This window comes from Thamnophis elegans, chromosome 1, assembly GCF_009769535.1.
Source record: "Thamnophis elegans isolate rThaEle1 chromosome 1, rThaEle1.pri, whole genome shotgun sequence".
NCBI lineage: Eukaryota > Metazoa > Chordata > Lepidosauria > Squamata > Colubridae > Thamnophis > Thamnophis elegans.
In genome coordinates this window covers 129,740,066-129,764,600 of record NC_045541.1, presented here as the reverse complement: position 1 = coordinate 129,764,600, position 24,535 = coordinate 129,740,066, and the positions used below count along the sequence as shown (strand labels likewise).

Genomic DNA, 24,535 nt, shown 5'->3' with positions numbered 1-24,535 from the left:
CATAATAGAACAGCCTGACCTTGAGAAGTGACTTCAAAATCTGTCCTTTCTTTTCATGGATTAAATTTGGGATTCCTAATTATTTCTTTCTGCCTATGTATACATTTCTTAAAAGCTGAAATACAGGAAGCCATTCAAATATTCAAAGAGTAGTTGATATCATGGATTGAATAAAGGAAATAAATTAATGTTTAAACCTGATGAGAAAGGTGTTCCTGGTCAAAAAGCAGATCAAAATTCACTACATGTCTAGACAGTACTTTTGGAGAATAAAAGGATATACATCTCATAAATATATTCTTTCCTAACTTACTTCAATTGTATAATGCCACTTGGTCTATCTTGCCACCACCTCAGTCTCTGCTCTGTAAGTACCGTAACACATTAGATTCTCAGGAATTTCACAGGAATACTGAAGTATTTGGGGGGGCAGGGCAAGGGGAAAAGGAAAGGAAAGGTAGTAATAATGATGTGCACCCTAACATGATCCAAAACCTGTGATCTACAGGTGAAACTCGAAAAATTAGAATATCATGCAAAAGTTCATTTATTTCAGTAAAGCAACTTAAAAGGTGAAACTAATATATGAGATAGACTCATTATATGCAAAGCAAGATAGTTCAACCATGATTTGTCATAATTGTGATGATTATGGCTTACAGCTCATGAAAACCCCAAATCCACAATCTCAAAAAATTAGATTATTACATGCAATCAATAAAACAAGGATTGTATATAGAACAATATCGGACCTCTGAAAAGTATAAGCATGCATATGTACTCAGTACTTGGTTTGGGCCCCTTTTGCAGCAATTACTACCTCAATGCGGCGTGGCGTGGAAGCTATCAGCCTATGGCACTGCTGAGGAGTTATGGAAGACCAGGATGCTTCAATAGTGGCCTTCAGCTCTTCTGCATTGTTCGGTCTCATGTCTCTCATCTTTCTCTTGGCAATGCTTCATAGATTCTCTGTAGGGTTCAGGTCAGGCGAGTTTGCTGGCTAATCAAGCACAGTAATCCCATGGTCATTGAACCAGGTTTTGGTGCTTTTGGCAATGTGGGCAGGTGCCAAGTCCTGCTTGAAAATGAAGTCAGCATCCTCATAAAGCTCATCTGCAGAAGGAAGCATGAAGTGCTCCAAAATCTCCTGGTAGATGGCTGCATTGACCCTGGACTTAATGAAGCACAGTGGACCAACAACAGCAGATGACATGGCTCCCCAAATCAACACAGACTGTGGAAACTTCACATTGGACTTCAAGCATCTTGCAGTGTGTGCCTCTCCATTCTTCCTCCCTATTCTGGGTCCTTGGTTTCCAAATGAGATGCAAAAGTTGCTCTCATCAGAAAAGAGGACTTTGGACCACTGAGCAACAGACCAGGTCTGTTTTTCTTTAGCTCAGGTAAGACGCTTCTGATGTTGTTTGTTGTTCAGGAGCGGCTTGACAAGAAGAATACGACATTTGAAGCCCATGTCCAGGATCCATCTGTGTGCGGTGGCTCTTGATGCACTGACTCCAGCCTCAGTCCACTCCTTGTGAAAGTCTCCAACACTTTTGAATGGCCTTTTCCTGACAATCCACTCCAGGCTGCGGTCATCCCTGCTGCTTGTGCACCTTTTTATCCCACACTTTTCCCTTCCACATAACTTTCTATTAATGTGCTTTGATACATCACTTTGGGAACATCCAACTTATTTTGCAATTACCTTTTGAGGCTTTCCCTCCTTATGGAGGGTGTCAATGATAGTTTTCTGCACAACTGTCAGGTCAGCAGTCTTTTCCATGATTGTGATTCCTACTGAGACTTAGAGACCATTTAAAGGCTCAGGTACCCTTTGCAAGTGTTATGGCTTAATTAGCTGATTAGAGTGGGACACTTTGAGCCTAGAATATTGCACCTTTTCACAATATTCTAATTTTCTGAGATTGTGGATTTGGGGTTTTCATGAGTTGTAAGCCATAATCATCACAATTATGACAAATCACAGCTTGAACTATCTTGCTTTGCATGTAATGAGTCTATCTCACCTTTTAAGGTGTTTCACCTTTTAAGTTTCATTACTGAAATAAATGAACTTTTGCACGATATTCTAGTTTTTCGAGTTTCACCTGTAACTACATGCATCTGATATCAAGATGGATGTACAAAACTCAGGGGTTTAAATCATGACTCAATGCATATTTTCTCACATTTTCCCCCAACATTGTAGTTCTAATGGACATTTTTGAGTCTGCTGCAAGCAAAAAAAGAAAATGCAACATGTGGTCTTGTTTAACACTTTACAAATGTACTACAAATCCACCCAGCACTTCAATTCCAAAATATACTTTGACTTCCTTAAAGAAAAGCAGGAGAATATGACAATATTAAGACTAGCATAAATTGGTTTTAGTCACCATCCTACTGTTTGCAAAATGGCCATAAACAATGATAGACTTCAGCTGAATACATATCAACTGGATTACTGCCTGTATTGTGTATAAATGCAGATGTGTAAAAGTATGAAAAACTCCCACTCCAAACTCACAACACTGTTTGCATAGAAACTACCACAAAACTATTCCAGTCAGAGCTGTAACAAAAGTCTGAATTGCTGAATTATTTACATAACATAACACTCATTTCTTCTGTGTGTCATACATTATTAAGACTGTTCATTCATTTGCTCCTCAAAAAATGAAAGGCAGGAAAAAGATTGTAACAAAATCAGAGAGAGAAATTACTGTATTTTTTTCCATATTTTAGACACTCTTAAGATACAAACTCTTTTTAATGAAAGTTGGAAATCTGTGATTCCAGTTGATCCAAGTGGTGGCAATATTATTTTGCCCTCTCTTGTGGAGCAAATCAAGTTCACCTTGATTTAAAATAATTCAAAATTCCTGGAATATTAACAAAAATGTTGACTTCACACTGAACATATACTAATTTAGATGCCAGGTAGGCTTGCCCATGGGAAAGCATCCGTGCCACCATTTAGAAAGGTTTCATGTGTTGGTGCCCTTTATGCTTGGGAATAAAGTAGCACTCCTGAAATGCAAATTGATCAGATGCTAGTGATCAGCAATTTGCATTAATAGGCAGCAGGATGTATATTGCACATTAAAGGAGCAGTGATGGCCCACCCATTTTCCCCCAAAGATCCAAAAGATTTCTGCCATTTAAAAAAAAATTGGGAATTGAATTTTAAGCCATAGAGAGAGGGAGAGGGAGAGGGAAAGGGAAGGGGGGAGAGGAGGAGAGAGAAGAAGAAAGAGGCTAGATACTGTAAACAGATAAATTAGAAAAAGGAATGGCGTTTCATCAGAAACTTAAATCCTCAAAACATCTTTTCCAAAAGTCTGGGCTAGCAATCCTAAAAGTGCATTTTATGAAATAGGTCTCCTATGGCACATTAATAAGATTCTTTGATGATGAAAGCCCTACATCTGTGTAAACTTGAATAGTGCAATTAGTATAAACATCTATGGAGATTCTCAGTCATCCAGGTCATGATTTTCTCAAAGTTGCTTTTTCAAGATGCAACTAGACTTTCTTATTTTCCTTCCACTTCTTGGATAGAAAGTGAAAACATTTCACTTCTCATCCAAAAAGCTTCTCCAGCTCTGACAGGATTTATATTCCTTGCTGACAGCTGGTAATTTGCATCCTTTTAGAGTCACTGAGGTCACTTGGAGGTTTATCTGTGTCCTCAGGGTTACCTGAGTAGTGCAAACCCCATTTGGATGGATGAATGGGCAGATAGACATTTCCACATCTTGCTTCACAGGAGTCATATTGAATAAGATTAAATATTAAAATAAGAGATACTATGCAAATTGTATATTTAATTATGCAATTGTTGAAATTAATGATAGTTTGGTCAATTCTGATTTCATTCACCCTTTATACGGGTAAATGAAATCAGAATTATCAGGATACAAGTTATAGGGGAGAAATCACTTATTATGTAGCTGTATTATTCTGATAAATATAAGCATTTCACAATGTACTAAATGCTTACCTTTCTCTGAATTTTTTTTCCTCAAATGCAGCAGTTTCTGGGAATAGTTCTTCAGAATTATGGCAGTCAAAATTAATAGGTGGTAATGAAATACCATGACCACTTTTGTCTAGAGTATGATGGACTCTAGAAACTAGCTGCAGATTTCTAGGCAACACAAATCCAGGAGAAGTGGTACATAGAAGATGAATAAGTGGGTAATCCACATCTCTGGGGGGAAAATAAAGATCATATCAACAGCTTATGTAAGTATATATTGACTATAAAGCAACTCTTCAACAATTAACATCTTAAATATATTTACTTTAAAAAAAAGTCTCTTAAGACTCACTCAAGTTAAGTATACGTAAGAGAACAACCATAATTATACTCTTCATTAGAATAATCTTTCTGCACAAAACCAGAAAGACATATTTTATGTATCCACAAATCCCTAACAGATCCACTAGATTAACAATCAACCCCTTCATAAACAGCAGAGCAATATGGATACAATAGTATACTACCCATATATAATGAATGCTTCAATATTTCTTGGGTCACATCCATCAATTTTAAAGAATAAAATAAATAATTGTATTTATAAGGTGTGCTTCTCTCTCTCTCTCCCTTCCTCCCTCCCTTCCTCCCTCCCTCCTTCACACTGTATGCATATACATACACACAGTATAAACCCCATTGCAGCTCTATATAAATCTTTGTCATAACAAAATAAAACAGAATCTGGCATGTTTTGGGAACAAAGATGACTAGCTTTCCTTATTCTATAAGGATAATCACATTTGGGTTTGTTATGACAAGACTGAAAACCTCCTGATATATCACAATGAACCAGTAATGAATGAAAATGAAAAAGATAGATTGCTAAATAATAGATGAGTTTTCTTAATTGAGAAACTATTCAGTGAAAGTGTTTGATGAACTATGAAACAAAGAGTATGAATCGCAATAAAACCAGCTTTACTTTCTAATCTTTATGTTTTGTCTTAACTTGAGAACTACTCTGTACGTTTACAAAATATTTGTACAAGTGACTGGAATAAACATTAACATTAATGTCTAGCACATTCTGTTAGTATTTTTACATTTATCTAACTAGTTTCAGTGTCCAACATGATCTCCAAAAGCAGATTAATTTAGCAAACAAAATAGAAATACTCATAGCAAAACCTAAAATATTTAAAGCACATTATAGGCAAAGGTGTGTGTTTTTACAACACATACTCTCCTTAAGCAGTCTATTTATCATCCTTTGAAAGAAGAGACAAGAAAAACAATACTATGTGTGTGGCCTACATTAACCTCACTCAATAGGTCTTTTTCCACAAATTCATGCTTTTTCTGCACTGCTGATAATTTGACAGTGACTTTTTATTAAAGTAAAATACTCATTGTCTGCTGTCATTATTTGTTTTAATATATAATCTTGCCAACCGAATGCATTTAAAGCAATGCAGATAAGCAATGGCATGCAGAAGGTCACCTAAATGCCATTTGACTGTTTCATAAACTTTGGCATTCTTTTTCTCTCAGTCCACCCTCCGTTACTTAACTGAAAGTCATACCATTTACAAACTTCAAACCTGTCTATAAAAATCCTCTCTTCCGTGTCAAAAAAAAACCTTTCAGAGCTTGAAACACCTTTTTCTGCATCCATAAAATACTGAAACAGTAATTCAGGATACTCCACAATAAGATATTATATGGCAAAAAGTAGAGAGTAAAACTAATGAAAGCTCAAGATCAGGCAAATCCTATCAGTTTAATATCAAACCATATTTAGTAAGATGCATTTCTTATATTGAAAAAGAACTTATTTACAAGCAATGATGTTGTGTGTCAGCCAATATTTCTACCACAGCTATTATGAGTACATTACCCTGTTTCCCTGAAAATAAGACCTCCCCAGATAATAAGCCCAATCAGGCTATTGAGCACATGCACTAAATAAGCCCTCCCTGAAAATATTGCTACACAGCAGCAGCCATGAGGTGACCATGCTCACTACCTCCTGCACCTCAAAAATAATAAAATCTCCCCCAAAATAAGGCCAAGTGCTTATTTCAGGGGTCAAAAGAAAATAAGACCCTGTCTTACTTTTGGGGAAACATGGTAGCTTGCCTTAGTCAAATTCTTGTTAACAGAATAACAGAAGAAAGGAACCTTGGAGGCCTTCTAGTCCAACCCACTGCTTAGGCAGGAAACCCTACATCACTTCTGACAAATGGTTATCCAATCTCTTCTTAAAAACTTCTAGTGTTGCAGCATTCACAACTTCTGGAGGCAAGTTGTTCCACTGATTAATTGTTCTAATTGTCAGGAAATTTCTCCTTAGTTGCTTCTCTCCTTGATTAGTTTCCACCCATTGCTTCTTGTTCTGCCATCAAGTGCTTTGGATAATAGATTGACTCCCTCTTCTCTGTGGCAGCCCCTGAAATATTGGAACATTGCTATCATGTCTCCCCTAGTCCTTCTTTTCATTAAACTAGACATACCCAATTCGTGCATATGTTTAGCCTCCAGTCCCCTAATCATCATTGTTCTTCTTCTCTGCACTTTTCTAGAGTCTCCACATCTTTTTTACGTCGTGGCGACCAAAACTAGATGCAGTATTCCAAGTGTAGCCTTACCAAGGCATTATAAAGTGGTATTAACACTTCATGTGATCTTGATTCTATCCCTCTGTTTATGCAGCCTAGAACTGTGCCGGCCTTTTTGGCAGCTGCTGCCCACTACTAGCTTACATTTAAATGGTTCTCCACTAGGACTCCATTATTCTTCTCACAGTTATTACTATTGAGCAAGGTACCACATATACTATACCTGTGCATTTTGTTTTTCTTGCCTAAATGTAGAACCTTACTTTTTTCATTGAATTTCATTTTGTTAGATAGCGCCCAATGTTCAAGTCTGTCAAGATCCTTCTGTATCTTAAGCCTATCTTTTTTTTCTTTTAAAACATCATTGTAGATCTATAATCAGCCATACATTTTTGTTCATAAGTGATTTGTATCAATCTGAAGCTTATGCAAAATAAAATCATATTATTAATTAGTAACATTACATAAAGAAATCTTAATCTCACTTGATCTTTGTAGTCCATGTAGAAAGGAGAGATACTGGTTGTTGATACTGAAGGTCTTCTACCTTTTTGTGAGTTTGAACTGGTCTAGTCTTTGGAAATGCTTTTCCTTGTATTATCAAGTCCTTGCCTGAAGATGCAAAGTCCTATCAGAAGACAATAATAAAATCAAGTTGTTTAAGAATGTGATGAAAATCTTGCGTAAAATAAATTCTTAAGATTTTCATCTGACGTTGTTGGGTCTGCCTTTTTGTAGACTAAAAATAGTAAAAACTGGTTTATATACACACAAAGATAGATTTCAAATTGAAGCAGGCTTTAATTTAACCATAGACATACAAACTAAGATTTTATATTTCACCTTAGAAAATTAATTGTTTACTAGGAATAAACATAATTATAATTATGTAACAATTATATCATTTAATTATACAATTAAAATAATTGTACATTAAGCATTCAGAGAATTGGAGACTTGGAACCTACATTGAAGCTACTGATTCTAACATCTTGCTTTATGAAAAAGAACCACAAGAGCATCTGTCCTCTGCTTGAAGATATTTAGTAAAGATATTTGGCAGATAAGCGGTTCTACCATTGAACTGTTCTTAATATTAAAGAAAAAATTATCTAAAAAGACAGCTGGTCTTCTGCATCTTCTGACTGCCCTATACAATCAGGCCATGCTCCAGGTCTCATTCAGGTCCATGTGTTATCTGATGGGACATGAGCCACGGAGGTTCAGTGATTAGAATGCAGTACTGCAGGCTCCTTCTGATTGCCAGCTATGCAATTTGCAGTTCAAATCTCACCAGGCTCAAGGTTAACCCGGCCTTCCATCCTCCTGAGGTGGGTTAAAATGAGGACCCCAAATTGTTGGACACAATATGCTGACTCTGTAAACTGCTTGGAGAGGGCTGTAAAGCACTGTAAAGTGATATATGTCTAAGTGCTATTGCTACTGCTATTCTCTATCACCTGGAACACCATCCCCCCTGTCTGGTCTCTACTCTATGCAAGAGCTTTGAAAGCATGGCTTTCCGCAGGCTATGAAATGAGTAAGTGGTAGGTCTAGATGTCTCATTATCTTAATGATTGCTTTCTTCTAGAATTTGGGTTTCTTAATTGTATGATAATTGTTATTGTTGTACATGCTCAGAATTGTTGTAGACGGCCCATACATTTTAAAATAAAAATAACTAATTTCCTAACTTCAACTACAATCTGCCTTCCTATAACATAAATCCATGATTTCATCCCATCTTCTCTAGGGGTTAAAGAACATCTCAATTGTCTGTGTGTCAACCCCAGTAATGCACACAGTACTTGAGATTGAATCTATCAGGCAGTATAAAATAGATGCTTCTGTGATATCGCCTAAAATTGCTTTTGCCTTTTTACAACCATATCACCTTCCTAACTCATAATGTTCAATCAGGAAGAAACATCTTCAATTCTGCAAACTTTACCAGCTTTTAAGGGGCCATTTATAATTTCAACAGCATGTAATTGTGTTTTCTAGCTATATAGTTTAATTTTTTTTACCAAATCCTTCACTAAAGGCTCCTAAATAATGGGATAAGAGATCAGCTCTTCTAAGAGAAAAGGAAACTGAAATGAGAAACTATTCCAGAGCCTCCCTAGGCTCCTTTTAGTTTGCTTAATCCCTTTGGCAATATATTCCAGGGTCTGAGAAGCCAGGTTCTCCTGCCCCTTCTAGAAAGGCAAAGCCATGGAAAGACAAAAATATTTCACATACTGCTAGTAAGCACTCCCAATGTTTGCTATGCACCAGAATTCCCCATGAATAGACTATTTTTCCCTTCACTCAGGGACATAGTGGATGCTTACTCAGACTTCCTGAATCATTCTTGGTCCTCGGTGTCATACTGTGGGTTAAGCCATAGTGTATGGACCAAGCAGGGCCTTCAATGATTCAACAGGAAATAAAAATGATTGTTCTTACTTCTGATTTTTCTTCAGTAGAGACATCCAGCAAATTTTTAGACTTTTCAGCAATTGATTCTAATGACACTTCAGCCTCTGAAAATAAATCATATTCACTTCCATGTATGCTTTGTTGATCTGGCGAAACTGTTTTAACAGTATAATCTGATTCGTTTGTAGCAGTTTGAATTACTATATCTGGAACCTGAGGGAGAATGTTGGGCAAGATATTAGTTTTATTCCAGTGAAATTTACAAACTGTTTTTAATTGAGCTAATTTTTTAACAATCCAAATGCAACTCTACAATGAAGTCAATTAGTAAGAACTATAAAGATATGCCTTAAAATTGGAACATCTTATGGCTTTCAGATAAATTATTTCAAAAGCTAAAATTGGTACTCTTGTAACTTGCGTTGGGAAAGCATAGACCTGGTACTATTATCTGAAATCCAACCATGGCAATTGGTCATAAGATAATTGTAGCTTAATGGTAACATAAATGTAATTCCTATCAGTTTTTATTCCAACGTCTTCTCTTTTATCTATTGAGCAATTAAATCATGCCATCAAGATGCCTCTATTGGTTATTAATGTCACCACACTCATAATTCCTCTAGACTGGCACATGCTCTGCAGTCATTTTCTAAAACAATTTTTGATCCCCATCTGAAACATATACAATATTTCCTGATTAAACCTAGATCGTGTTCAATATCTGATCATTATCTTGTAGGTATTTACAATTTTGAAGTTGTCTCCTCTATAATAATCTTTTTGCACCTCAGTCAAAATGATGCTAGAGTTCTAATCAACCTTCACTCTCTTCCGTACATTGTTGCTTAAGAATAAACTTTTAATTTGTGAAATTATGAGTTGTTAAAGAAAGAAAGTTTAAAGACCCTTCAAAGATATTTTTTTCATAGAATAATTGTGTTTCAACCAAATATGATCCAAAAGCTGATCCTGCAGCACCTAGGCAGCTTGGCTAATTTTGGAAAGCTACCATATTTTTCAGATTACAAAACACATCTGACTATAAGATGCACCTAAATTTAGAAGAGGAAAACAACAAAAGAAAGGATTTTGGGCTCTGTGCGCCTCATTTTCAACCCTTTTCCAACCTTTTTTCTACCCATTTTCAAGGCTCTTATTTGGGCCTGTTTTTGAGGCTTTTGGCCCATTTTTAGGCTTTTTTTCTTGGATCATTTTGAGGTTTTTCTTGGCCCATTTTCAAGGCTTTGTCCAACATATTTTTGAGGCTTTTGGTCCATTTTTTGGGAAAAACAGGCTGTAAAAGCCTCTCAAACATGGACTGAAAAAAAGCCTCCAAAACGGACCAAGAAAAGCCCAAAACAATGGGCCAAAAAAGCCTCCAAAAGTGCCAAAAAAGGGCCTGAAAAAGGGGCATGTGGAGGCAAAAAAATGGCCAGTGGGTAGGCGGGGCTTCAGCAATATTTGGTCGATAAGATGCACAGCCATTTTTACCCCTTTGGGACTGTGTCTTATAGTCCAAAAATATGGTAAGTAGGCTAGACTTGGTTGGGATAGGAAACAAGATGGAAATCATACTCAGTAGGCTAGACAGAAAAGTCAAGAAAAATATTTGGGAATCAAACAGGGACAAACAACTCCCATATTGTTTTCAGAAAACTATATTTGCATATCCATGAAATTGCAGGAGTTAAGCCCAACTTGAAGAACTTCCCTTATTGCAGTTTGTTTTTTACTCACACTTTGGGCCAATTAAAGAAAATGTGTATGGAGAATTACATAGCGGGGGAAATATTTTGTGAGGTTTGGGGAAAACTAAAAATAATTTGAGAAATTGCTAGCATGTAAGCAATGGCATATACTTTCCTTACAACAGTACTACATGGGTGTCCTGATTTACACTGGATCATCCACAGGGACTCCATCTTAAAAGCACTCATGCTGTGAAATTCATACACTCACTAAAATGCATGCAAATACAGGCAGTATTGCATATCTACTTTGGCCAGTATTCCACAATTGTGTCACATGTATTGATTGGAGAGATGAAGCAATGGACAATTTCTAAAAATACAATAACAGAAACCCTGGGCTGCCAAAGTGACTATTCATGTTTTTAATTCATCTGTATGGGGAACACTCAGTCACTGTACTCAGTATAAACGAAAAATGTCTCCACATGTCTAGTCTATACAGGATATTTTTTTCATAAAATGTCTGAGGTCTCCAATCAATAAGTCTTTAGTTTGCCAACCAATGCAGAGACTATTTGAAGACCTATCTTCTCTCATTATTTACAAACTATTGATATATTTCCTCATTCTGTTCTAAACTCCCATAGTCCTGGTTTTTGCCCTAACTTTCCCTCCCTCCTCCCTGTGTCTATTGAAGGAAAATTCTGGCTACTGGGGGAAAACCTGAAATCACATGAAGGGAAAACACTTATGTTATAAAGTAAGTTACCCAACAAAGCAGCTTGAAAGAAAAAATCAGCAACAGCAAAATGAGAATAAGATGAATTAACCTCAATTCTAGCAATGTATTCTCTCACTTCAGAGGGTTGCACCTGTGGACTGTAGGACTTTAACTGGGAGCTTTCAGGTATCTCCTGAAAAATTGTAATACAGGACAAAACTACCTTTTTACAAGAATAAGCCATCATAATACAATCCAATATCCAATAAATCAAAACTGAAAACTCTACATATTCTTGATGATAACTGAAGATAGAATCCTAAATAAATTGGCAGCTGTTACAAAAGATAGCAATGAATTATGGATAAACTCTAAACAATAACATTTATTTCCTGTCCCTGATGCATTTGAGGATGCCAAGAAACAGGTGAAGCTCAACAGTGTGTGTTTGTGTGTGTGTGTGTGTGTGTGTGTGTGTGTGTGAGAGAGAGAGAGAGAGAGAGAGAGAGAGGGAGAGAGGGGGGGGAGAGAGAAATACATGTTTACCAGAGATGCTCAGCTATGATTACTGTATGGTGATTAGATAATTAAAATAATTAGATTAAATAATAATTAAGATAATTAAATTCAAATTTGTGATTAATTTGATGTCTGATGTTTTCATTCATAATCACAACTATTTAAGGATAAGACGTTAAAAACAAAAGATAAAAGAACCATAGACACTTTTTCCAATAAGGAAATTGCAAATGTATAAATAGCAATGTACTAAAAAAAAGCTTTTTTTCATTTTTCAGTAGATCCAAATTTTGAACTTGCTGTTTACAGACAATACTTATACCCTATACCCTAATGCAGGGAGTTTTGAGCAGTGGTTTCTACACTGTTGTCTTAAATTACTACACCAAACTGAATTTTGCTTTCGGTTATTTTTAACTGTCTGGCACTACTCTGAATGTGTTATTTATATGAAATATTAATACAATCCATAAAACAGATAAATCAATAAAACCAAATTAAATAAACAAATTAAAGCTTACAATTTAAACATGTACCACTTACAGCAAAGCAGTGAAAGGACAAAAAGCACTAAGTTGGGGGTCAGAGGCCCCAGACAGTGACTTAACAACCATATTAACAGGAAACTATAACATTCACCTACAAAAAAAAACCTTACAAACAGCAGGATCAGAATCAAGAGAAAGACAGAGAAATGTGAAGATACATATTCTTATGTATTTCACCTCATCAGCAACTTCCTCTTCTTGCTGTACTTTTAAATTTTAACTATAACAGAAGAATGTAGAAATGTGCTATGCACATAAAATGTTATGCATTGTCATTTCATTTCCAGGGGTTTCTAAAAGAATATTCTGAAAACTGCCACTAATAAAAATAAAGATAATTATACTTTATAGCAACTTTGTTGCTGCAACTTTACATAAGTCACTTTTCATCTAAATAATTCAATGAAATTAATGAAATTTTTAAGACAGTGAGGAAAGAAAGCAGAATCTATTTCAGATGAGGAATTTTTAAAAAAAATTATTCTCAAACATGTAAAACACACAATTTTATTAACGGATACATAGAAGAATATCAAAAACAGGCTTCATTATGGAAGTTCTCTGTAAATCTGACAGAACTTATAACTTTACAATAAATAACAAACTGGCACCTTTCAAATGTTTTGGGCTTCAACTCAGGCCAGCCTAAATCAGGCTGTAATCATTTTAATCCAAAATATGAGATGGAACCAAGACAAAAGCCTTGCTAAAACTAAGCCATTCAGCAACTCAGAACCAGTAAATGGACCAATTTCTTATTCATATATATTTTTGTATAAAAAATATTCCACTCAGGTATTCAGAAGTTAAGAAATAGGTGTCTTTCTTTGAAAGAAGCTCCAATATACCTACTTGCTCTGAATCTTCTGGTATCTGTTTTATACCTTGGTATACAGATGGAGATACAAATCGATCCTTTCTAATGTGAGATGACTTCTTCAAATTAAAAAAATAAAAATAAATTAGTACTAGTATAAGTATCTTACATTTCAATATGTTTTAGTCAGAGGTGGTATTCAGCCAGTTCTGACAGGTTCTGGAGAACTAGTAGTGGAAATTTTGAGTAGTTCAGAGAATTGGCAAAGAGGCTGGCCCCACCCCCACTGCCTCCCAACTGATCTTTTGTCACCCTGAACAGGAGAACAGAACTGGAAAGCAGGTTAGTGGGGTGGGGAGGGAATGGGGAATTTGCAGTAACCTTCCTCTGCCATGCCCACAAAACCACACCCACAAAGCAATGCCACACCTACCAAGCCATGCCCACAGAACCAATAGTAAAAATTTTGAATCTCGCCACTGGTTTCAGTCCTATAAAAGGGATGTAGGTATTATTTATTACATGTACACCCTGCCACAATGCTGCAGGGCTCTCAGCAATTTTCAGGAAAAGAAAAACCTCTACAACATTTACAGTTGGATTAAAATAATAGAGTACAAGGAGTACAAGACGCACCTTTTTCCCTCAAAAAGAGGCTGAAAATCTGGGTGCATCTTATACACTGAATACAGCATTTTTTGCCTCCTGAAATCCCGCCCCCTTCACCAAAATGGCCGTGCGTAGCTTTTAGGAGACCTCCTGGAGGCTGTGGGGGGGGGGTTGAGCAAAAAGAGGCTATAAGCCTCCTAATGGCTATCCATTTTTTGACAGAAAACGGGCCCATTTTTTGCTCATCCCCCCCCCCAAGAGCATTCTACAAGCCTCCTAAGGGCTATTCATGCCATTTGGGGGGGGGGGGCAGGCCCGTTTTCATGAAAAACAGGGCATTTTTGAGAGGTTTGCAGAGTACAAAAGCTTTTTTTTAATTTGCCTCTTCAAAACCTTGGTGTGTCTTATACCCGGTGTGTCTTATACTCTGAAAAATATGGTACAAAAGAACTCTGTTTTCAGTTGCTTCCAGAAGGCATCTGAGTCTATTCCAGTGAACTGGCACTGCTACAGAAAAATAGCACCTCTAAGCCTCTCAGAAGTGAGGAAAACGATTAGCAGGTTTTCCTAGCAAAATCAAATAGATCAGGTAAATTCCAGTAGGCAAGTGCAATCCTGAAAAGAACTTAATGCCAAACCATTAAAGTTTTTATAGATTAATGCCAGCACTTTAAATCTCCTTGAAAGTTTATAGGAAGCCAATGAAGGGCCTATAGCATAGATGATGTACATTCCCACTGGCAAGTGCCAAACATTTTGAATCATTTAAATTTTGGAGTGGTCTTTAAAGATGCACAATGGATTGTGACAAAGGCACGTGTCACTGAGCTATGTGATGTAACACCTGAAGCTGAGCAAAGGACCCCTGGCCCACCTTTCCCCTAGCAGAAGCCATAACTTTGAATCTGTACCTTCAATGATATATACTGAATCCCCAACTCTTACTTATAGCTGCCCAAGTCCAAATAAAAAAGTTCAATCCACTAGCTAAAGCACTAGCATCACAGGATGTCCCTCTCAAACCACATCTAATTAGTTGAGACTTCACAATTCAAGGTCTTGAATTACTTGGTGCAAAGCCTCTTGTAAATTTCGTGATACTGGAATGTCCCATGATCTGCTTCCTACTTATAGGCAGCTCTTAGTCCTGACTTTCCCACCTTCTGTCTGCTCACTGCAATGTCAATCCAGCCATTGTGGCATCCTCCATCACAGAAGATTTCCCCTCTTAGAAAAACTCAAGTCCTTTGACATGTACATATAATAAATGTTACATAATATAGTATTTTATTATAGATACATGCATTTAGAAATACTAACGCTGGTTAGGAATGAATATAATCACTCACTCTATAGAATTGGAGCTCTTTACTATGGCACTTATATTTCAGAAATCTCTGAAATTTCCAGAGAAGTCAAGGTAACTGCAAATTGGGGAGAAGGAATTCATCTTACCATTCCATGTTGAAATGAATGAACAATTCATAAAAACTAAATATACTGATGCAGGTTCTATTACGGCACTCCTTATATCACTATCAGAGGAAAACTTATAATCTTTCTACAATATCATGTTGAACCTTACCAATTTCATACTGTCACTTTCCACTGTTGCCATTCGTACAGCTGATAATTCCAGTTCGTTTGGCTGCATTTCTTTTTTGATAGTTGCCTGCTTTAGTTTAAAAGAAAATCATACAAATATTAGAAAGCACAAATTCATGTATTATATTTAAACTGCACTTGAGGCAGTTGCTAATATAAATATTATGAAAATTTTAAAATTACTTATAATATGAAATACAATATAGTCATAAAACTGCAGGATTTCCTTAATTGGCAATGTATAGTAAGCAAATAATAAATAAATGATTTAGAAATGATTCTCACAGTTTTGTTCTTCCTAAATACTAATTTTCTCGTTCTTTCATCACCATCAAGCAGCCATAATTTTCAATTTATTTGTTATATGGACACTTAAATAGACATAAATCATGAATTTGAAACAATAAGCTCTTAGTAAGTACTAAGCAATCGTTATTCTCAGTCATTCTTGAGTTTCCAAAGGATGCAATCACTTTTCTAAACTTATTTCTCTAATTCCCACCAATTATTCATGATTTCTAATAACATCTTCTACTAGATCACATTCATTGTTGGGCAAGAAAAACTAATTTTAAGTAGGAAAGCTCATGAAACCAAAGAATGTCGTTTAATTAATACTTAAACCAAAGTTAGTTCATCATAGAGCCGAGGTGGCGCAGTGGTTAGAGTGCAGTACTGCAGGCACTTCAGCTGACTGTTAGCTGCAGTTCGGCGGTTCAAATCTCACCAGCTCAAGGTTGACTCAGCCTTCCATCCTTCCAAGGTGGGTAAAATGAGGACCCAGACTGTGGGGCAATATGCTGACTCTGTAAACCACTTACAGAGGGCTGAAAGCCCTATGAAGCGGTATATAGTCTAACTGCTATTGCTATAAGAAAAGGAATGAAATTGATACATACATTACAAACAGCACAAATAATAGTTAATGGGAAATTGGCAAAACTCCGTGGAATACAAAAAGAGGTATGTCAAGGATGCCCAATTTTGCCACTACAGTAAATTTTTGTTATTGAAGTTTTGAATAGAGACAGACCACAAGATGAAAGAAGAACTATGGTGAAACTTAAATGAGAAGTGCATTAATTAAGGACATTTGTGGATGATATGTTTTAATTTTGGAAAATCCTATAGAAAAAATTAGATATATTAATGGAAAAGTTGAAGGAATTTGGTACATTGCTGGATTTAAAATTAAACAAGGAAAAAACAAAGATGTTAACAAAAAATATAAGAATGGAAAAAACTGGTTTTCAGAATAAAAAAGTAAACTACGTGGACACTTATAATAACAAATCTAAAAGTATATCATTTTAAAATAATTATGTCAAGATGTGAAATGAAATTAAACACTTAATAAGATGAGAAAAGTTACAATTATCATGGTTTGTAAGAATTTCCATAGTGAAATAATATACTATCAAGGATGATTTTTTTAAAATAATACCTACGGTATTTTGAAAAAGGATGCACTTTTAAGCAATGATAAACAGATATATCTAGATTTATATCTAGAGTGGAGATAAATCAACAAGTATAAAATTCAGCAAGATGCAAAGAAAAGAGGAAGATTAGGATTGCCAGATTTCAAACTGCATTTTGCAGCCTTTTTGAATGAAAGAGTGGATGTTGCTGAGAAACAATGGAACATTAGAGTTAGAAAAACAAACCTAAAGTTTGGTAGGCATGGCTTCTATAGTACAATAAAGTTAAAGTTAATATAGATTTTAAAAATCATTATGTGCAAAGTGCCATATTAAGGATATGGAATAAATACAAGCCCCCAAATACCTTTACTGATTTGGTTTGAGCAAATCAGCTGATACTGGTACAGCTGTACCAGTATCAATCCACCCAAAATATAAAACCAATTTCAGATATCAGTCTCAGAAAGAACAGAGCATTTGCAGCAGTATCTCTGTATCTGTATAATTCCTTCTTCCAGTACAATAATAATACAGGTAGTCCTCGACCTACAACCACAATTGAGCCCAAAGTTTTGTTGCTAAGTGAAACATTTGTTAAGTGAATTTTGCCCCATTTTATAACTTTTCGTGCCACAGTTGTTAAGTGAATCACTGCAGTTGTTAATGACGTGATTGTTAAAATGAATCTGGCTTCTCCATTGACTTTGCTTGTAAGGTCACAAAAGGTTATCACATGACCCCTGGACACTGTAACAATCATACTTATGAGTCAGTTGCCAAGCATCTGAATTTTGATCATGTGACTATGGGAATGCTGCAACAGTCATAAGTAACGTTTTTCAGTGTCATTATAACTTTGTAATTTTGAACAGTCACTAAATGAACTGTAAGTTGAGAACTACCTGTAAAGTCTAAACATATGATTGACTATGCCATGAACCATACTATTTAAAAAAAAAAACCAGGGAAGGACAAAGGAAGGAAAGAAGAGAGGAGAGAAGGAAGAAAGGGAGGAGGGAGGAAAGGAGAAAGGGGAAAGGAGGGAGGGAGAAGAGAGGCGGGGAGGGAGAGACAAAGGAAAAGGGAAACGGAGAGGGATGATCCACTCACCAGTCTGCCTGGAAGTGAAGAGAGAGAGGGGAAGGAAGGAAGGAAAGAAGGAACAAAGAAGGGATGGAAGGTGGGAAGGAGAATTTCTGATGTTCATTGCTACAAGGAAATCCAATGCCGAAGCTGACAGAAAGATTGAAGTTACTCCCATGCCCATTGATTTTTTGCCCAACCATAGTTATTTTGTTTCCCTTTTTAGATAGGGAAATACCTTTGAAACTATGATCCAATGGACCATGGGTTGACTAGTCTTTATCACACTATTTAATAATCAGTTCAACAATTCAAGAACATCTCTATTAAAAATGGATTGGTCATTGTCAATAAATTGTCACCATCTTTACTTTCTGCTGTTCATTCTTCTATGACCTCACCATCTACAATTCTCCTAGACAGCTAAGTGGGAATAGACATCCACATAAATAAGTCATCAAAGATCTCCATGAATCTAAAGAAATGAAAACACATCTCAAAGCTTAAACCATAATATATTTGTTAGATTATAAGATGCAACCAAAAAATTAATTTTTAAAACTGCCGATTTGATTGATCATAGAGCAATACAATGAAGTTGTAAGTAAAGTAAACACATTGTACATGTGTTCATATATCACACAGAACTATAATTTGATTTGGTTTTAATTTAGCATTCATTATCTTTTGTTTGTATTTACCATATTTTTCGGAGTATAAGACCCTCCAAAGTATAAGACACACTTAGCTTTTGGGAAGGAAAACAAATGGAAAAAAATCTGCCTCTCCCTCCCAGCAATTTGCCTCTTTGCACCAATAGTAAACAGTACAGAAGATACACAGTTTGTGGTGTTACATTTCAGACTTTACTTGTACAGATGCTGTTAAAATTGATGTGGCTTTCTGGAAGTATACATTATTCTCTGCTATTTAAAAGAAGATACAATAGCACTGGACCTATTAATATCAAGCATTTATTTGAAAAAGTTTCTTCATTTTGTTGTCTAGAACAATAATAAAGCAGTCTTTAAAAAATATGTCTAATAATTTGAACATTCTACAGACATTTATAGTTATTGACTTACCTCCTTGCAGCAAACAGCCTGTTTCAGTTTAGCCTGATTAGAAGAAAAAGAATCTGTCTCTGCCTCCTTCCAGCAAACACTGGAAGGAGGCAAGCACTGGGATCCCGATCATCAGCTGTTTCAGGTTGCAGGGATTGCCATAGTCTTTTGCTGCCTCCACAAGCCCCATTTTCTCCATTTGCTGCAAGGGAGGCAGAGGCCAAAGGGTGGGGGCCGGTGAGTGGGTGGGCTACTTTCGGTTTATAAGACGCACCCAAATTTTCATCCTCTTTTAGGGGGGGGAACTGTGTCTTATACTCTGAAAAATATGGTATTTTAGTATATTTTGATTTGAAAAAATAATACTTTGCATACATAGATCACCAACCTATTCATACATCTCTTTAAGAATCCTTACAAAGGAGAATCCATTTAACTGTGATCAATGTTACTTTTAACTAACAACTACCAGAAAGGAAGTAATAGCAAATGTTATTAATATATTTAGTTTTCAAAATGTTATAATACATTATTTTTGAAGCCTCAAAAGTGCTTTTCTCAAGGAAAAAAACACTTTTTTCTTGGTTTTCCTTTGAAAACATTGTCAAGAAAAAAATCAAGGAATCTAGTTGCCTTTGGAAAAAAGCAGCTTTGGGACAACAGACAGTATTTTTAAAGGTAGATAATCTTACTAACCCAAGCTTCTTTAACTCATTCTAGTTTACTTACTTGAATGTGATGAGATAATCTTGGCCAAGAATACTCTCCAAAAGTTCTTTGATCTTTAGGTCTGACGCAGTTGGAACTGTAGACTTTAAAGATTCGATTATTTCATCAATAGATCGTGAAATAATTCCAGAAGGCAACTTTGAAACGGATAAGTGTGCCTTGCTGAATGAAGATTTCAAACGTGATTTTGAAATACCTATTCTACTTTCAGATGTGGTTTCTTCCAGATATGAAGAAATTTAATACTAGATGAAGTACTGGTTTTTGTACTGTAAGATCTTTCTAAGTGACTGGGATATTTGATTCTGAGGTTTCTTTAGGAATGCTCGTAGATTTTTCACTTACACTGGAAATTATAGAACAGGAATCATCAAAGTCTGCAGTGTTGGTCCCTACTGTGGGAAGGATTATATGTTGAGATAATATTTTTTGTTCATTGTTTAACATTAGCAATGCTATATTTTGACTGATCTTTAAACTGTAATTTTGCACAAGGCACCTTTGGAGATTTTGGTTTCAGTGCTCCTGGTTTTTTCAATATGGTCATCTGCTTGGTGGTTCCTACGAAAGAGGCTATTAATACTGGCAATTTTTCACCTTCATCTTCTGGGCTCTCACTTTTATGTTCTGAAACGGCTTTTCCGGTATGAAAAGCCTTTTTTTTACCATCAGTATGATTCTGCTTCTTAGAAGATTTCTTTGACTGACTTGCAGTATCTTCAGTCTTGATTGTTTCTTCTTCATCACAAGAAATCCTTACTTTTTTTCTGGATTTAGAAGTATCCCACTCAGAAAAAAGTTGTTTGATTTCAGTACATAGAAACTTCTAGTTTTAGAAGGTTTCTGAAATGACTGACCTGATGGTGTATCTTCCTGTAAAGCTTTGTTTATATTTCCATGGTCAGAAGCATATTCTTGTTTAAATTTCAAAAAACCCTGCCTAGTTTCTTTGCATATATTTTCACGCTCCTTAACTATCTTCAATTCTTCCAAATAGTTTAATCCAAAATGTTCATGTTTTCTAGCCATTCTTAAAGTCTGTGGAAATAAACATAAAATTTTGCTAACAGAAAATTGAACAGGAATATCTAAACAATGTGGAAAGGTTCTACTTTAACTTAGTAAATTAAGATACTTGTGTGAATTTATTAGCCTCTCTACAAATGACTTTAGATATCTTGGACACCATACTAAGATGAAAACCAAATAATCAGAAATATAATGATCATAGTGTGACATCTGACATTATATCATTCAATTTTCTCCTTTCCCAAATGTTATCTGGTATACATACGTCAATTAAACTATATCATTGACTAATAGGTGTATATAATACTTAATCCAATTCTACATACAGGTAGTCCTCTACTTATGACTGAGCCCAAAATTTATGTTGCTAAGTGACACCGTTGTTAAATAATTTTGCCCCATTTTACAATCTTTCTTGCCACATTGTTAAATGAATCACTGCAGTTATTAAGTTAGTAACTTAATAACTGGGGATGCTATGATTGTTATAATGTGAAAAATGACCATAAATGACTTTTTTCAGAGCCATTGTCACTTCAAATGATCACTAAATGAACTGTTGTAAGTGGAGAACTACCTATATATGGTCATTTGCAGGCCTCCCCTTCAATTTAGAGAAGATTTGCTACCAACCTCATTTGACCAAATAGATGTCACTAGGTTAGTTAGTGAACTGCAGACCTGCAGTTCAATTCTACACTTTTTCAATTTTTCTGCTCATCAGGATGGTCCACACAGTTCAGCAGATCTCATCCTAGGTACGCTCTGCTCCGCTAGATCTGCAGCTGTAACAGCATCTGCTTTTCAATTTGAATAACAGTACATAACAATATTACAAATAAACATAATATCCCTCCCTCCCATCCTAAGAATGTATTTTGTTCCTCGGGAAAGTGAGAGGATTCTTCTGTCCTAGGAGCTTACTGCAGCTTTTACAAATGCTTGTATCAAAAAAGAACATTTCTACTTTTTAAAGTCTGCTGCCCAATTAACAGGGAGAAACTTTGTTTTACACCAGCCCACCTTCAAACAGTTCCTAACTGTTCAATGGTTATTAAACAAGACAGTTCTAAATCACATGATAATCTTCCCCCATACCCACAAAAGCTGCGTGTTTGGCTTTTTCAGGCAGAAAAATGTCCACTTGTTTTTTTAATGGAGAGGACAAGGGATTCCTGATGAGGTGCGGGGGGGGGGGATGCGAGACACACACACACACACACACGGAGGGAGGGAGAGGAAGTCAGACACACAGACAGACCACAGATAAACACACATACACATACACAGAAGGAGGCAGACAGAGACACGCAAAGACACAGACACAAACAGGCGCTAACGCACACACACACGCAGAGCTCCGTCTCTCAAGGCAAAGGCTCTCACCTCCCCGGCAGACGCGGCCACTCAGCCACCGCGCGACGGAGACGCAACCGGAGCGGTTTCTGCGGGGCTCGTGCCGCTCTACGCACTTCGCGCAGCCAACCGCGGCTCCTGGGACGTGGCCTTCCTCAGGGGAGGAGGGACGCGCGCGGTCCCCTAGCAACGGCCTGAGCCACGGGGTCCGGAGAGGAGAGGATTGGCAGGCGGCAAAAAAGAAGAAAGAAAAAGAGGGAGGAGGGAGGAGGAGAAGAAAGAAGAAAGAAAAGAAGAAAGAAGAAAGAAGAAAAAGAAGAAAGAAAGAAAGAAAGAAGAAAGAAAGAAAGAAAGAAAGAAGAAAGAAAAAGAAAGAAAGTGGGTTATCCGCCGCAAGTGGCAGCACCTAGACGACCTTGCCCATCTCCGAAGCTAAGCAAAGTTGGTCCGGGTTAAAAACTGGAGGGGAGACCGCTGGAAAAATCTGAGGCTCTTGGGTGGGCTCATCATCCTCTCGGAAGAAAGCAGTAGCAAACGACTTATTCAACACTTGCAAAAAACTGCATGGGTGCAATTTCCTCTCCTACCAGTACAGCCCGCCCATCTTGCAGGATTCTTTTATTTTACATTGAGTATGATGAGATAAAAGCCCCCCACCCACAAGGAGGAGAGAAAAGGCATCTGCCTCCATTGGCAGTTTATGCATCTGGGGCTAGAGACTGATAGAGTGAGTGGGACTACATCTCTGGAGTGCACAAGCACTAATGGCAGGAGGGAGAACCTAAAGTGCTTTGATTTAGCCAACCTGGCTTTGATGCTGGTTTTTCTGTTTTAATGATCTTCTCACTTACCTCATAAGTATAATCTTTATTGTCATTGTACTTAAATACAAAAAAATGGTTGTATAAAACAGATAGGTGAAAAAATGCAGTCTGGTTTGCACAAAATTATTTTTTGTTCTATATTCCCTATGTAACCAAAATAGGTAATCATCAACTAACAACCCTTTGTTTAATGACCATTCAAAGTTACAATGGCACTATAGAAAGTGACTTTTCACACTTACTAGCATTGCAGCATCTTCATGGTCACGTGATTAAAATTTGGATACTTGGCAACTGGCAGGTATTTATGACTGTTGTAGTGTCCCTGGGTCATGTGAACCCTTTTTGCAACCGTCTGACAAGCTAATGGGTAAGCCAGATTGACTTAATGACCGTGTTACTAATTTAACAACTGCAGTGATTCATTTAACAACTGTGGCATGAAGGTCATAAAATGGGACAAAAGTCACTTAACAGCTGGACTCAATTGTTGTTTGTAAGTGGAGGACTACCAGTATCATGTTGTTAACTGAGAGAAATGTATCAAAAAGTATTCCTGGTGCTATTATTTATTATGATAATTAGTAAAAGAGGATACAACAATGATAACATTCTGAAAGATCACTGACTAACTAGTGAATGTTAGATAGGCTCTGTGATGCAATAAAGAGTAAGAATCTGAACATCAAAGCTTCAAAAACCCTTGGTTTTAACAGGAAAAGTACATCAAATGATTGCAAGTTATGCATACATAGGGGTAAACAGAGTATGGAAATAAGTTTGATATTAAAAATGGGAAAATGGAAACTAAAATGTTAATTTGCACAAAGCCTGGAACCATAGGTAATACGTGGTAGCATGTGCCTGTATGTGGAAGAACTCTGTGGAAAGAAGTAAAAAAGCTGTATATAAGAATGTGTTTCTGACCAATTTGTTTTATGAAAATGAAAGCCAGATATGCCAGAACAAAAAACAGAAATAAGGTGAATTATGTAAAACCTACACACAGCCTGTGATGAAAACCTAATTAAAGTCTTAGATGCACTAAAGAAAATGCTTGCTGCCCAATGTGCTCTGCACAGGACATGATGATGATGCAGTCAAGCACAGAATACTTTATTGACCCTTTGGTACCATGATCATGTTGAGGTGAAACAGAATAGACTAGAAATCATTATCATGATCATCATTATCACTAATATCAACATGCTACTAATAAGATATATTAAATAGTGCAAAAAATTAAATGGCTTATGTAGAAAATCTTGCCTCTAAGCATCACCATAAAATCTTTCCCCGCCCTTTCAAACTTTTGTTGCTTTGATTTTGTTTTTGCATTTTTTAAAGAAAGCATCCAGTTTAAATCTAATTCACCATCACAGGAAAAAAAAACTAAATTCATCATGGAAAAAAAAACAGAAACCAATCCAGTTATGCAGAACCAAATTACTATTTTTAAACCATATGTCATCTTAAATCCTTTTAT

General features: G+C 36.3%; 1 protein-coding gene across 1 annotated transcript in view; it reads right to left on the bottom strand.

Annotated features, from left to right (window-relative positions):
- TTC6 (tetratricopeptide repeat domain 6) overlaps nt 1-20,874 on the bottom strand; it is a 111,487-nt gene extending 90,613 nt beyond the window's left edge. The window contains exons 1-10 of the mRNA XM_032213735.1: nt 20,601-20,874; nt 20,182-20,186; nt 19,841-20,060; nt 18,286-18,334; nt 15,521-15,610; nt 13,362-13,445; nt 11,552-11,635; nt 9,055-9,240; nt 7,092-7,234; nt 4,007-4,216 (exon numbers count right to left, since the gene is read on the bottom strand). Coding sequence (XP_032069626.1) covers nt 4,007-4,216; nt 7,092-7,234; nt 9,055-9,240; nt 11,552-11,635; nt 13,362-13,445; nt 15,521-15,610; nt 18,286-18,334; nt 19,841-20,060; nt 20,182-20,186; nt 20,601-20,869 — 1,340 coding nt within the window. The 5' untranslated portion in view covers nt 20,870-20,874. The remainder of the gene's footprint in view (nt 1-4,006; nt 4,217-7,091; nt 7,235-9,054; nt 9,241-11,551; nt 11,636-13,361; nt 13,446-15,520; nt 15,611-18,285; nt 18,335-19,840; nt 20,061-20,181; nt 20,187-20,600) is intronic.
- Nucleotides 20,875-24,535: the final 3,661 nt, after the last annotated feature.